We start from the raw sequence: 14,483 nt of genomic DNA on the forward strand, positions 1-14,483 counted from the left end.
ACACCTTCTATCCCAGCAGCCGCTGCCGGCCCCCTTCTTCTCCCACTTCTTCCTCCTCCTCCTCCTCCTCCTCCTTAACCCTCTCCCTATTCTTGTTTTAGAACTCTTATATGTACCATAATTTTCTAGTTCTACTTATTATGATTATTATTATTCTATAAGAACACGAACTCTTATTATTTAATAAGAACCATACTCTAGCACGGCAGCAACGAGTGTAGCGACTCTAATCTCTTCACTGTTTTTTTTTTTTTTTTTTTTTTTTTTTTTTTTTTTTTTTTCCTGTAGGATGGGATAGTGAGATATCTCGTCTGATCATGTCTCATCGTCTCTCGTCTTCTTCTGGCCGTTCCTACCTGACTTGGTCGGCTACGGGGTCGCTCGGATACAGTGGACCTTTTTACTGTCGATCTCTTTTTTATAAGTTGGGTGAAATATTAGTTCGTAGTTCGTAGTCGTTATTTTTATTACTTTCGACGCATACGTGCTCGCTGGTATTGACGCTCAGCTCGGCTCGAAGGCTCGAGCTTTGCTTCTGTCTTTCTTTACTCTCTGTCCTCTCTCTCGTCTGTCTCTCTCTCCCCCTTTCTCTCCCTGTCTCTCGTCTGTTTCTCTCTCTTTGTCTATGTCTCTCTCGTCTGTCTCTGTCTCTCTCTTCATGTCTCTTTCTACTCGTTCCCCCTGACTGACTGCGGGGTTCCCGGGCTCTCATCTCTCTCTCTCTCTCTGTTTCTCTCTGTCTCCATGGGCTGTCTCTCTCTCCCCCCCCCTCTTTTTTTAATCCTTAAACTTTTAAACTTACAATAGTACAAAATCCTAATACACGTTATTACTTTTAGACTTTTTTTCTCACACAATACATTTAAATCTCAACCCGAGTTAATGTGCCAACATGATATGCGGCAACACCGGCAACTACACGGCGAACAGCACGTACCAGTCCAACCTCAACCTCATCCTCTCCTCCCTCGCCGCCAACGCCTCCGGCGGCGGCGCCGGGTTCTCCGAAGGCACCGCCGGCCAGACCCCCAACAAGGTCTCCGGCCTCGCCCTCTGCCGCGGCGACGCCAACGCCTCCGCCTGCGGCTCCTGCCTCCGCCTCGGCGCCTCCGACGTCCTCAACCTCTGCCCCTACGACAAGGACGCCATCATCTGGTAACTATCTTTCAACGCTAATTAAATTATATTATTCGGCGTGTACTTTTGATTTACTCAAGAAGCATGTAGGATTTGGGATATGAAGTGTGTGGTGAGATGAGATGCTTAATATAGTACCACCATATTCATCTTTTTTGAGTTAATTCTTTTCGAAATATAATAAATTATTATATAAGTGAAATATATAATTCTACCAAATCATAAACGCCGAGACATTTCAAGCAGCAAAAGTCAAACTCATTACTTCCGATCACACAAAATTTTTTTCATATTGAATAAGTTGCTATTGAAATCTTATTCTGACCTCCCAAACTGTGCCTTATGTTCTCTTTGGATGTCGGAATAAGTTAAAAAGTCGTAACCCAAGACGTAACTTGTTTGATGTGAGTCTTTTATATTGTGATTGGAAGCTATAAGTTTGATTTTTTATTCTTAAAGATTTTGGAGTTGGAGTCCATGATTTTCTTTGATAGCATATTTTACCTCTGAGGTGAGTTATCTTATTTCAAAGAAAAAAAAGGGAACTGATGGTCGAATATGGAGTGCCATTCTACACACTAGATCCTAGCTACCTATCACCTGTCAAATACTAAAAAGATTTTTTATATGCTGAACAACATGTTCGTGCATTTAAATAGGCCCTTAACCTTTTTTGGATTTTGAATTAGTTGTCTAGTAGGAAAATTGTCTTTTGTTATCAACATATTGCAAGTAAGGAGCTTCTTTAGCTCTTGGAAGACCTTAGGAGCCATGATTTGTTGGGATAGCAAATTTCACATGTGATGATTTATTTTATTCCAAATAAATGACTTTGAAAATGAATATGGTATACCTTTAGGGCGCGTTTGGGTCGCACTATGAAAGATTACTAGGAGTAAAAAGATATTCGAGAATCTTATTCCTATTCATCTCATTACTAAGAATATAGTATTTCGGTGTTTGATTCGTACGGTCATATTATTTAATCATGTTATTAAAAATTACAAAAAATATACAATTAATTAATTTATTTATACAATTAATTTTAGATAATGCTATAAAAAATTTTAATATCTTTTTAGAAAAAGGAGAGAGAGAATATAGGTTAGAGAGAGAGAGAGAGAAAGCATAATTAAAAAAATAGGAAGAGAAATAAAGTCGAGGTTAGAGAGAGTGAGAGAGTTGAGATTTTAAAAAAAGAGGGGGAGAGAGAGCTTAGTTTAGAGAGAGAAAAAGAGTTGAAGTTTAGAAAGAAAATGATAAGTTTAGAGAGAGAAATAAGGTTAGAGTGTAATGAAAAATAATACCAACTAACCGGCGGGTAGAGAGAGAAAAAAATTAGACGTATTATGATTAACCCAATCCATTAATACGAGGATACCCACCCTCCCTCAAGGGAATGAGATTAGTACTTTGGGATGAATCTTATTCCCAAGTAAATTCAATATTACCAACTAGATTACTTAGTGCATTTAGCCAAACACCGTCATATTTTTTTATTCCTATTGAATTATTAGGAATCTTAAAAAGATAGCGCGAACCAAACGCACCCTTATAGACATTTGATCATACTTCTTATCTACTAATTATTGAGTAAATAGTAGAGACGAACAAGATCCTCCATGTATCCAAATGGACCCTTAACTACTTTATGTTTATATAAAAAAATTATGGTTTTGTTTTTTTTTTTTTTGCAAATAAAATTTTATATGAAAGATTACAGTAGTGTGATGGTGAGATTGGGTTTCGTTTCTTTACCTTTAAACAAAAGTTAAACTTCTTTTTTCTTTTCTTTTTTTTTTTTTTTTTTTTTTTTTTTTACATTAGTTAATTTTTTTTTGGGGGGGGGGGGGAGGGGTTGGGGGGAGTTGGGGAGTTGTCAAAGGTCAACCTCATAGCAAGAATTTGCATTAAAGAAGAAAAGGGAAACAATGGCAAACAATGCCAAACATTTGTTTACTTTTATGAAAAATTATCTTTTTCCTAGTTTGTTTGAAACACTAACAACCACTTCCTACTATCTATGGTTGATTGTTACTGTGGGACTATTCTAAAGATTGGGTTTGAACCCCATTCATGCCTTGCTACAAAATAAGGGGTTTTGAACCCTTTGGGTTGGGGGCAGAATCTTATGGTAGAGGCCCACAGACAACTTTGATTTTTTTTTTTTTAATAGATATGCTGAAAAACATGTTATGGACTAATGAATCATCTATGTGAGAGTTCAGGAAATACATTATTTAAGTTAAAAGTAAAGGGATCAAGTCACCGTATCAGGATGGTAGCGGAACATTCTATGGATTTTAGACTACTACTGCTTGATTAGATGATATCTTGCTATCTCTGGCCTGATCTCAGTACCAATTATTTTCATAGGTACGATGACTGCCTCATCCACTTCTCTGACTTGCACTTCCTCACCTCCACGGGCAACTCGCAGCAAGCGGTCTTGTATAACAGCAACAAAATCACCTACAAACCCCATGTATTTGATGAAATGACTGCATGGTTGATCAATAGAACAGCCGACTGGGCAGCACACAACACAAAGAGTAGGTTTGCGACGGCGGAGGCAAAGTACACAGCCGATATACCGTTATACGGGTAAAAGATTTAGCTATTAGAGAAAGGTTTTCAGATAAAGGACATTTGACTGGAGGTAAGTATATGGAAATGAAAAAGTAAACTTCTGGGAACTTGACTTTACATCCCCTTAGGAGGAAGTTAGCTTCTTAGAAGTGAGCTTTGTGTCATTAATTTCATTTGCACTTTAGTTAACGAAACAAATTGTAGTTACACGAGTTTGGAACTATAATCCATCATTACTTACCTCCAATGTTATTTTATCTTGTAATAGATCCGAGAATTTGAAGACTTATGATTTCAGTATCTAATCTTTTATATTTTTTTTGCTTTTGGTATCTCTTTTGTACGTTTTGTCAAAACTTAATGGTTTCATAAAAAGTGCCACTTTTAGAATATCCCATCAAAACGGCTCCAAACACCATTTAGTTTTGATGTTGTTGTGGAATAAACATTTATGATAATTTAGGCACCAAAATTAGAACAGATTACAAAGTGACCTATAGTTCAGTTAGTGTCTGTACGATTTTATTCCAGAATCAAGACTTTTGATAGGTCTAAGACGTTGACGTTGAATTTACTCAGTGAAATTTAGTAATCTCACTTAAGCAGTGAATGGGTCCATTAGGATTTGAACCAAGGTTTCAAGTGCTGCCCCGTGCTGTACCATGCCCCTAAGAAGGGGGCACGGTACAGGGGGGGGCTCATAGGACCCCCTTGTGTCTCGCGCGATACCCCCTAGTTATCTAATGATTCTAATCTTATCTATTCTAGAATCTAATCTAATCCAATCTAGATTTACTTAATCTAATCTATAAAATCTCATCAAATGTAATCTAATCTAGAATCTAATATTACCATATATTTAAATTTTTCTTATTCATTCTAATTTATAATTACGAAATGTAATCAAATCTAATCTAGAATAATCTATTAGAGAATTAAATATAGTAGAATATATCTAATTAAATTCTATTTACATAATTCCAAATTGCCTAAATTAATCTAACCTAGTTCAAAAATTCTAACCTAAAATTATCTTATTTAATCTAATATTGAATCTAATCTAATCTATTTTATATTTAAGTTTCCTAATCTGATTTAGTCTAGTCTAATCTTATGAGCAAACTAATATAATTTAAAATTACTTAAGTTGTTTCTATTCTAATCTAGAATTTGTAAATTAGCATAAATAAATTTTTTTTTTTTTTTTGAGAGATAGGTAGCATGCTACCCGCTTCGTTTATTTCGTTTTGAAATAAACTTAGCTAGAAATGTGAATCAACTAGGATTTGAACTTGGGACCTCGGGTACCAACCACCAAGCCGTTTGCCACTTGCGCTAGGGACGGTCAGTAAATATAAAATATTTTTGATTAATATTATTAGATATATTAGAATATATAGTTGATTATAGTAGATTATATAGCCAATTTAATTTGACAATATCAACAATATCTATGTCAAAATTGCCAAATAAATCTTGTATCTGTAGATGACAATATGCTATATAATCCACCGCAACGATCTATGTGGAGCTCTTTGTAAAGATGTAAATTTAAATAAGTATTATACTTGTGAATTTTATTATTGTATTTTAATTTTTATTCTCTATGAGGTATAGTTGTACGTTATATATAAAAAAGATTATCACTATATTAATTGATAAGTGTCGTAAGCTATACATAACTAATATTCATAATTATTTACTAAATCTTTCAAAATAATATTATAAGAGTATATTAGGACCAAAAAAACTAAAATAAGCCTATGCCAAAGCGTACCATTAGGAGGTCATATGTATCTATCGGCACGCAAGCGTGCCACGTGTTGGCACGGAAACGTGTTAGTGCCGTACCATGTCAGGCAACAATCGGCATGCCCCTGTGCCACGGCACTTTAATCCTTGATTTGAACTCTCAAGAGGTATAATCTCCTACTATGATACTGTGTGAAACAACTTTTGGGTTTTTTTTTTTTTTTTTTTTTTTTTTTCCCTCTAAAAGCACAGGATATTAAATAAGAGAATGGTTCTTAATATCAAAATTCACAGGTTGGTGCAGTGTACACCAGATTTGACGCCAGTAGAGTGCTGGCAGTGTCTGCAAAGTCTAATTGGCGAGATGCCCCAGTGGTTCTTAGGGAGAGAGGGCGGGCGAATTCTTGGAGTGAGGTGCAATCTCCGGTATGAAGTGTATTCATTCTTTGATGTGGCACCCTCGCTAAGGCTTGTTCTTCCGGTAGTAAGTGCTCCAGCGCCTGCTCCTGTTGTACATACCCCAGTATTTGTTCCGGCTAGGGAAGAAGGTAAGGGGAAAAAAAGGTTTTGTTTTTTCAATTTGTTTCAGTATTTAAATACCCGTGAAAAATTGTTCATTTACATTTATGACCCCTTGAAAGTGTGTATTTTCTTACATACTTTAAAAGACCCTGATTGCCTTTACAATACCCTTTAAGAACTTGGTTTCTTTCACAAATGTCCGTCCTTAAAAGATTTGTTCTTGTTTAAAATCAACTTCAACTCTCTAATTGAATGTTTATCCAATTTAAGGACAATGGGTCTTTTTGTGTGAAACTAGAAATTTGTGGGACGTAATGATAAATTCGGTTGTTGACATGTTATTTTCTGAAGTTCAGGAGGTAAGGTTGTCATCAACCAAAGACAGAGGAACAGGAAGTAGCAGATATCAGTAAGAACCATTTATTTCGATATACAAAAAAAAAAAAAAAAAGAGAAACGAAAAATAGATATAAGCAAATATTAGTAGTTTTGGCTATATTGTTCCCTGTAGGATAAGCAATAATTTTGCATCTCCCACATTTAGATGTTGGTTGATTTTAATAGAATTATCAGGAGAATAATTTATCTGGGGGAAAAGCAATTAGGAAAATGAAAGATCAAGAGAAGTTTAAGAAACTGTCAACAATAAGGAGCACTTCATTAGTATTCTGGTTTATAGGTATCACAAATATTAGAAAATGATCTGTTCACTAGAAGTGAGTCTAACTTTAATCTTAAAGTTGCATATGTTTTTTTATTATGAACTTGTTGTAAACAAATTAATTAAGAAAGAGCAAACATGTGCTTGGAAAAATATGCTTTCGCTAGTATTATTGTTATCTTCATATTTCTCATGAGAATGATGTGATAAGGATAGAGTTTATTAAATTGTTGCCTACTAGTAGAAAAGTCAACACATCAGCCATTTTCACCCACTTATGTTGACTTCCAATTGTAATTTGACCCGCAGCATGAAGCGGGAACTTGCTAAGATTCCTCCTTAAATTGATCCTTCCTTCCGTGACTCAACATGAAATTCAATAAAAAAAATCTTTAGTCCAAATCAGATCACTGTGACATGTCATTTCTCAAGACTACACTGCACACCGTATTGTTCCTGGTATCATCGATAGTCACTTCTATCACTCTCTTCTATTTCTCTCAGTCAATTCGTTGGAAGAAATAAATTCTCAAGTTCTCAACAAGGTAGAGCTGAAAAGATGAAGGTGGCATTAGTATATTAAACTGACTCAAGCACTTAACTGGTGGGATTCAAGTTGAATCTGAGGAAGAGCAGAATTCTAATCCAATTAGCTACAACTTATAAATGATGGTCTTCATCAGATCCAACCTATTGTTCTGAAGCTGAGTCTGAGTTTAATTATCTTTATTACGAGTTTTAGGATTATTCATTCATGATAAATCACATCTCATTTGCACCAAATTGGTGAGTTAGCATGCATGAGGCATATTATGTCCCTTTCCTAATTGTTTTTGCCCTGTCCTAAAGGATAGGTTAGTGACACTGCATGATACCATGAAGTTGACATGATGCTCAATTACATAGGCATTAATGTGGATGACACTTGGGTACTCCTAACCTATCGTTTTTTTTTTGTTGTGTACTTATGCCCTTGTCACTGCTCTAGTCAAGTCAATGACGAAACAATCTAAGGTATCTGACTTTTCAATGGACTAAAACGACCGAGCAACTCCCACTCCCTGACACTGATAGATTAGCCAACTTACCCACCAATCACTTTCGTGAACTTCTTATATGTTAAATTACAGGAGATTAGCTTGATAACTGGGAAGAGAGGCCCATAGAAACTGAAGTACTCTTGCAATGAAAGTCTGAAATATTTGTACATTAAAATACTAGGTTCATTAAAATACTAGGTTCATAAGATACAAAATAAATGGAAATTTCAGATATCAGCCAATATGCTGGCCAACCATCCCAAAATTAGCAGCAAAGTTCGACCTGCATGAACAGAAGGTTCAAGTTCTTTATTATGTTTTGAAGTAATGCTAACTAATTTATCGTGAGGTATTACATACAACTTTAGCGGTAATTATTTTCTCTTGGATTTTTGGTGGCCATCCTCCACCAAGTTACTTTATTAATTAATGTTAGACTAACAACATTTTTAGTTGAGTTGTCATAATTGGAATAGTCAATGACATGAGAGAAATTCCCCCGTCCTTATACTCGTGGGGATCCCCATCCCTGCGGGTACCCCCCTCCCTACAGGAATTTTAAGAAATTTTTTAAATTATTTTTTTTTTGAAATTTAATTACATTAAAGTTTAATATTAATTCAAATTATTTTAAATTTCATCCAATTATTATTCTACTGTTTAGTCATTAATATTATCTGACTATCATACTTTATAATAAATTAAATATGTTAATTATATTTTATTATATTGAAAATTATCGAGGAAATTAAGACATTATGTATAAATAAACTAAGACATGTAATTTAATTTATTATATATTTGAGAAGAAACTGTAGTGGGGATCGGAGATATGCGGGATGGGGAGTAGTATTCCTGTCCCTGCCTTGTCCCCACAAGTTGGGAAAATCCTCCCCCAATTCCATCCTTGCAGGGCCAATACCTCCATCCCCGCCTAATTTGGGGCTGATCCCTGCAGGTGCTAGGGTTTAGGGGAAATTTGCCATCGCTACGAGTACTAATCTCATGTTTTAATAAGTCAAAGGCACCGACTTTTTGTTTGGTACCAAATCAAGATAGAATTAAATTGATTTTAAATTTCGTGAATTTAAGTCAATGATTTTGGACCTGAATTCTTTTGTTTAGAATGAGCGGGATTGTATTGAATTTCATTCTCTACTTTCCCAGTTCAGTCCTTACTCACATGGGTTAAAGAGGACTTTGGGAGGGTATATCATTTTTCATACATGTGGGAAACACAAATCGTGGCAAATCGAACCTTAAACCATCGAGTTTTCTTATACTTGCTGAAATCATCCGAATTCATGGCAAATTAATTTTAATCATACCTACTAATGTTTCCAAACATAGGACTCGCTAAATTCTCATTTACAATGCAATCGGAATCAGTGAATTGAAGGATTCCTATGAAGCACGAATACTTCAAATTTCATGCCGTACCCGTATCGGATACGTATCGGATACCGATACGCGCCCGATACGTGTCCGATACGGGAATGAAGTATCCGGCATTTTTAAAAAATAAAAAAATATCGGATGCGGCTCGGATACATGAGGGATACGGCGGGATACGGGGGGGACACGGCCAGGTTCTTTTTTGGTCTAAAATGATCAAAACTTAAAATTTTTTTAAAAGTGCACGTCCAAACCTATTGGAAATAAGGAAAAGAGTGAGAAAACCATCAATCTCTGTTCAATTTATCATTTCCTCTATTTTTTTGCTCTTGAACGGTAGAAGGCGCTCCCTCTCGTTCTATCTTCACACAGTATTTGCTCTCTTTCATCTAATTTGTCAATCTAGCATTAAGCAAACAAAGACTATAGAGAATATGATTTTTTTCCTTCTCTATTAAATTGTTAGCATATTTTTTTATTACTATTTTAATTATAGAACTAACAAAACAGACATATATATTGAATGGCTAATTATCTAGTTTGTGCGACTATGTATCTATTGTTGTCATTTGATAAAGTTGGATGATAGTTGGTTTGATACTTTTTATATTATTATTTTATATGATTGATTATCTTTTTTTATAAACATATGTAGAATAATTATACAAGTTAATGCATATTAAAATATATTCCTTAATATAGTCCAGATATCCTGATTGTTCTCAATATCATTACATATAATCAACATATATTTAAATATATTTAAAATAATATTTTATTCAAGTATATCTCGCGTATCGTATCCTAGAAGTTTTAGGAATTGACGTATCACCGTATCCGTATCGTGTCGTATCCGTATCCCCGTATCCGTATCTGTGCAACATAGAAGGATTCCAAACAGGGTGTTAGCCAATTTACAAAGTTAGCTGCAAACATACTCCAACGAATGCATGTCTTCAACTTACGATCGCAAGCCTCCAATTTTATCACTCTTTGCTATTTTGATATGGATTTACATTATATTGTCATATGGAAATTGCAGGAAAGAAGAAGAATGTAACAGCAACAGTTCTCGCAATTGCCCTACCTCTAGCTACTGCTCTTGTTCTTGTATCTGCTATCTGCATTTGCTTCTGGAGGAAGAGATCAGCAATAAAACAACCACTATTATGTAAGTAACTTGTATGTAAATGGGCTTTACTACTGTCCAAGCGTACAGCTGGCTATGTGGGATCAAAACAAAGTTAGGTTATGCAAACAATGTCACCTATTGATGCAAAAGCTTTCTCAGCATGATTGATGATTTAATTTGGAAAGTCTCTAAAAATCCTTATGCGTATGTATGTATGCATGCATAAATAAGCACAAACGTACATGTAACCTTGTCTATCCTACTTCAACAGATGAAACTACTGCAGAGGAGATCAGAAGTGTTGACTCACTGCTTATTGATCTGCCAACACTGAGAGCTGCAACTGGTAATTTTGATGAGGTCAATAAACTTGGTGAGGGAGGATTTGGTGCTGTTTATAAGGTATCACAACATTTTGTTTTCTGGAAAGGTGCCTTTTCTGTACTTTTGGGCAAAAAAGTATAAAACATTCCATCCTCCCAAAGAAATGAAAGTAAATAAAAACATCATTTTTTTTACAAGTCTCTGTAGTCTGTAAGTTGTGTAACAAAATATTCTTACTCTAAAGAATTTTGTCATGTAATAGAATTTAGTACAATTGTGAAAACCATTAATGTGTGACACAATATGTTGGTCTTTCTGAAATCAAAACACTTATTAGTTGAGGATTAAAAATGACTAAATTTCAGGGAGTTGTTAGGGATTTAGGGTGGAGTGGGGTGGGGGCCGGCTGAGGCACCATACATACAGATTTTCTTTATTAGAATGTGCTGAGTAATGCAAAAGCTTATTGCTGTCTTGTCCATTAGACTGTTGAATATCATAATACAAAAACATTGTTCTTCGATAACTTAAGCTTTTAAAGAACAACGGTTATTTCTCATAATTTAATATCGTATCAAAGCAGGAGGTCTTGAGTTCGATTTCCGCTAGCCTCCTAGTGTTATTTAATTTTCTCCTATTTAATTAAGTCCACATCTTAGCTATCAAAAAAGTCTCTAGCTCAGACATGAGGGAGAGTGTTGAATAATAATATAAAACACTGTTTTCTTTTCTGATCACTTAAGCTTTTAGAGAACAACGATTATTTCTCACAATTTAACAGACAAAATACATGTTTCTTTTGTGAGTCGGTCCTTTGAGCTTAATATCTAAACTTGTTTAGGGGATCCTACATGATGGGCATGAGATAGCAGTTAAAAGACTATCAAGAAGCTCAGGGCAAGGAATAGAGGAACTGAAAAATGAGCTTGTTCTTGTAGCCAAACTTCAACACAAGAATCTTGTAAGACTTCTAGGCGTATGCTTGGAGGAGCAAGAGAAGCTTCTTGTCTATGAATATGTGCCTAACAGAAGCTTAGACACCGTTCTTTTTGGTAACACTTCACTTCACCTTTGACCTTTTTACGGAGCAAAATGTCATTTTGGCTGGCTTTTNATATAAATATAAAATATAAAAATTTAAATTCTAATATAAATAAAAAAGTGATAATATTATTAATTTTTATTTATAATTACCCACTTTAAATCTTATTCCATCTTACCTAATCAAACGTTATTTTTCTTATTATCAGGAATAACCCAATTTTCATCCAAACGCAAAATTGATCTAATCCCTTCTTATATCTCAATTTATACCTATCCCTGGAATACCCACTTTTTGCTTATCCCCGAACCAAACGATACCTTAAAGAACAACGGTTATTTCTCATAATTTAATATCGTATCAAACCAAGAGGTCCTGAGTTCGATTTCCGCTCGCCTCCTAGCGTTATTTAATTTTCTCCCATTTAATAAAGTCCACATCTTGGCTATCAAAAAGTCTCTAGCTCAGACGTGAGGGAGAGTGTTGAATAATAATATAAAACACCGTTTTCTTTTCTGATCACTTAAGCTTTAAAGCACAACGATTATTTCTCATAATTTAACAGGCATAATACATGTTTCTTTTGTGAGTCGGTCCTTAGAGCTTAATATCTAAACTTGTATAGGGGATCCTACATGATGGGCGTGAGATAGCAGTTAAAAGACTATCAAGAAGCTCAGGGCAAGGAATAGAGGAACTGAAAAATGAGCTTGTTCTTGTAGCCAAACTTCAACACAAGAATCTTGTAAGACTTCTAGGTGTATGCTTGGAGGAGCAAGAGAAGCTTCTTGTCTACGAATATGTGCCTAACAGAAGCTTAGACACCGTTCTTTTTGGTAACACTTCACTTCTTCTTTGACCTTTTTACGGAGCTAAATGTCATTTTGGCTGGCTTTTGGAATACTACTCTACTTTGAGGCGAACAAGCAAGGCATTTTGCAGACAAAAAGTCCAAAATTTTTGCTATTGCGGGGAGCTGAAAGCTTGAAATGAGCTGCTAGAACCCCACAGCAGATGCTCTGAATTGAAGCTTCTGCTTCTGCTGCAATGAGAAGCTGGTAGGAGTTATCGTAATGAGAAGCTCTAGAAAAGCTAAACAGGTCCTAAGTCCTAACTATATTGGATCATTCTGTATTTGCTTTCATTTAGTCCTTTTCCGAACTTCAAACTAAATCTAGTGGAAGCACTTTTCTAGTTTGAATTGCTCTTTTTTTATCTGAAATTTTGTGTAATGTAATTTGCAAAGATTCTGAGAAGAAGCAGCAGCTTGACTGGGGGAAGAGGTATAGGATCATTAATGGAATAGCTCGAGCACTAGTATATCTGCATGAAGATTCTCAGCTGAAAATTATTCATAGGGATTTGAAAGCTAGTAACATTTTACTAGGCGCAGACATGAACCCTAAGATTTCAGACTTTGGTCTGGCTAGGCTTTTTGGAGGAGATCAAACTCAGGGGGTCACGAGCCGCGTTGTTGGGACATTGTAAGTAAACAATTTTCTCCATTTGCCACATAATAATCTTTTTACCTTCCTTTTACATATATTTATATCCTTGCAAAGTTACCTATTTTTTACATATACGCCCCTGTAAAATATGAATTCTTGCATACATCCCTTGAATGTGTATTTTCTTGCATAAATACCCTTGTTTTTTGTTGGTCATGGAAGGACATGGTTTTCAGCATTAGGACAGGTTTTCAAAGAGGCAGTTTTTTACATACAAAGAAATTATATGTAACATAATAGGGTTCTGAAAGGGATACATGAAATTGCAGATGTTGCATGGATAATGTATGTTAAAGTAGATAAGTTTGCCGGATTATGTTAGTTTGTATTTTTGCATATCACTTTTCTTGTTACTTTTCTCATTCTACGTCCAATTTTGAACTCTATTCTCATCAGTCATTACAAGTTTCATTAAAAATTATCTTATAATGCATTTTCAGTGGATATATGGCACCAGAATATGCCATGCACGGCCACTTCTCAATCAAGTCAGATGTATTCAGCTTTGGTGTTCTTATTCTGGAGATCATCACATCGAGGAAAAACACTGCTACCCTCAAATCTGAGCAGGCTGAAGATCTCTTAACCTATGTGAGTGTTTCAAGTGTGCAGCTCCTTTCAGAATAAAGAGCCTTTTTCGTCCAGCTTCTACTTTCTTGAAATAANGAGCAGGCTGAAGATCTCTTAACCTATGTGAGTGTTTCAAGTGTGCAGCTCCTTTCAGAATAAAGAGCCTTTTTCGTCCAGCTTCTACTTTCTTGAAATAATTGTCTGCTTCATATTTATGAAGGGGAACTGGGCAATTGGCAAACTGAAAAAAATATCTAGAGCTTTAAGTTGTGGCAGGAAACCAAAATAAGCTTTTGATACCCCAAAAGTAGAAGCTTCAAGCTTCTAAATGTAGAGGAAGAAGTTGATGGGGCTTATATGAAAATGCCCTTAGTGCTTATTTTGACAGCACAAGTTGAAAAATACTTACTTTTGACGCTCTCGCTATAGATCCATAATGAAGGGCCCTTTTGGCTTGGTTGGAGCTTCCGTCTAATTGCTATTTGACAAGGTTATTTGAGGAAGCACTAATATCTTCTTTTTTTTCAGAAATTTCCTTGATAGCTTTCTTGCTACAGCAAATGAATTGCAGTCTTTGCTTTTGGTGTCCAAAAACAAATTTCAGATTCCCGTCACAGCAAAATCTCCAGAGTGTTTTTTTTTTTTTCTTGGCCAAATCCTAGGTTCTAGAACCTTATGTTTGTTTGGCTCAATAGGCACAAAATGCACATTTGTTTTCTGATTTTTATTTTTCCTCTGATTTTTTACGTACTAAAACTGCATTCATGTAGATATGGGAGCATTGGATCAACGGAACAATTCTAGAGATAGT

General features: G+C 35.3%; 1 protein-coding gene across 1 annotated transcript; it reads left to right on the plus strand.

Moving 5' to 3' along the window:
* Positions 1-892: 892 nt before the first annotated feature.
* LOC109706192 (cysteine-rich receptor-like protein kinase 6) lies at positions 893-14,478 on the plus strand (the record flags this gene model as incomplete). Its single annotated transcript, XM_020226995.1, has 9 exons — positions 893-1,155; positions 3,514-3,741; positions 5,773-6,026; positions 10,139-10,267; positions 10,500-10,630; positions 11,394-11,604; positions 12,841-13,078; positions 13,543-13,693; positions 14,443-14,478. Coding segments are annotated over exons 1-9 (1,641 nt in total), but the record flags the coding sequence as incomplete, so codon positions are not given.
* Positions 14,479-14,483: the final 5 nt, after the last annotated feature.

Source organism: Ananas comosus, unplaced genomic scaffold (assembly GCF_001540865.1).
Source record: "Ananas comosus cultivar F153 unplaced genomic scaffold, ASM154086v1, whole genome shotgun sequence".
In the NCBI taxonomy this organism is placed as follows: Eukaryota; Viridiplantae; Streptophyta; class Magnoliopsida; order Poales; family Bromeliaceae; genus Ananas; species Ananas comosus.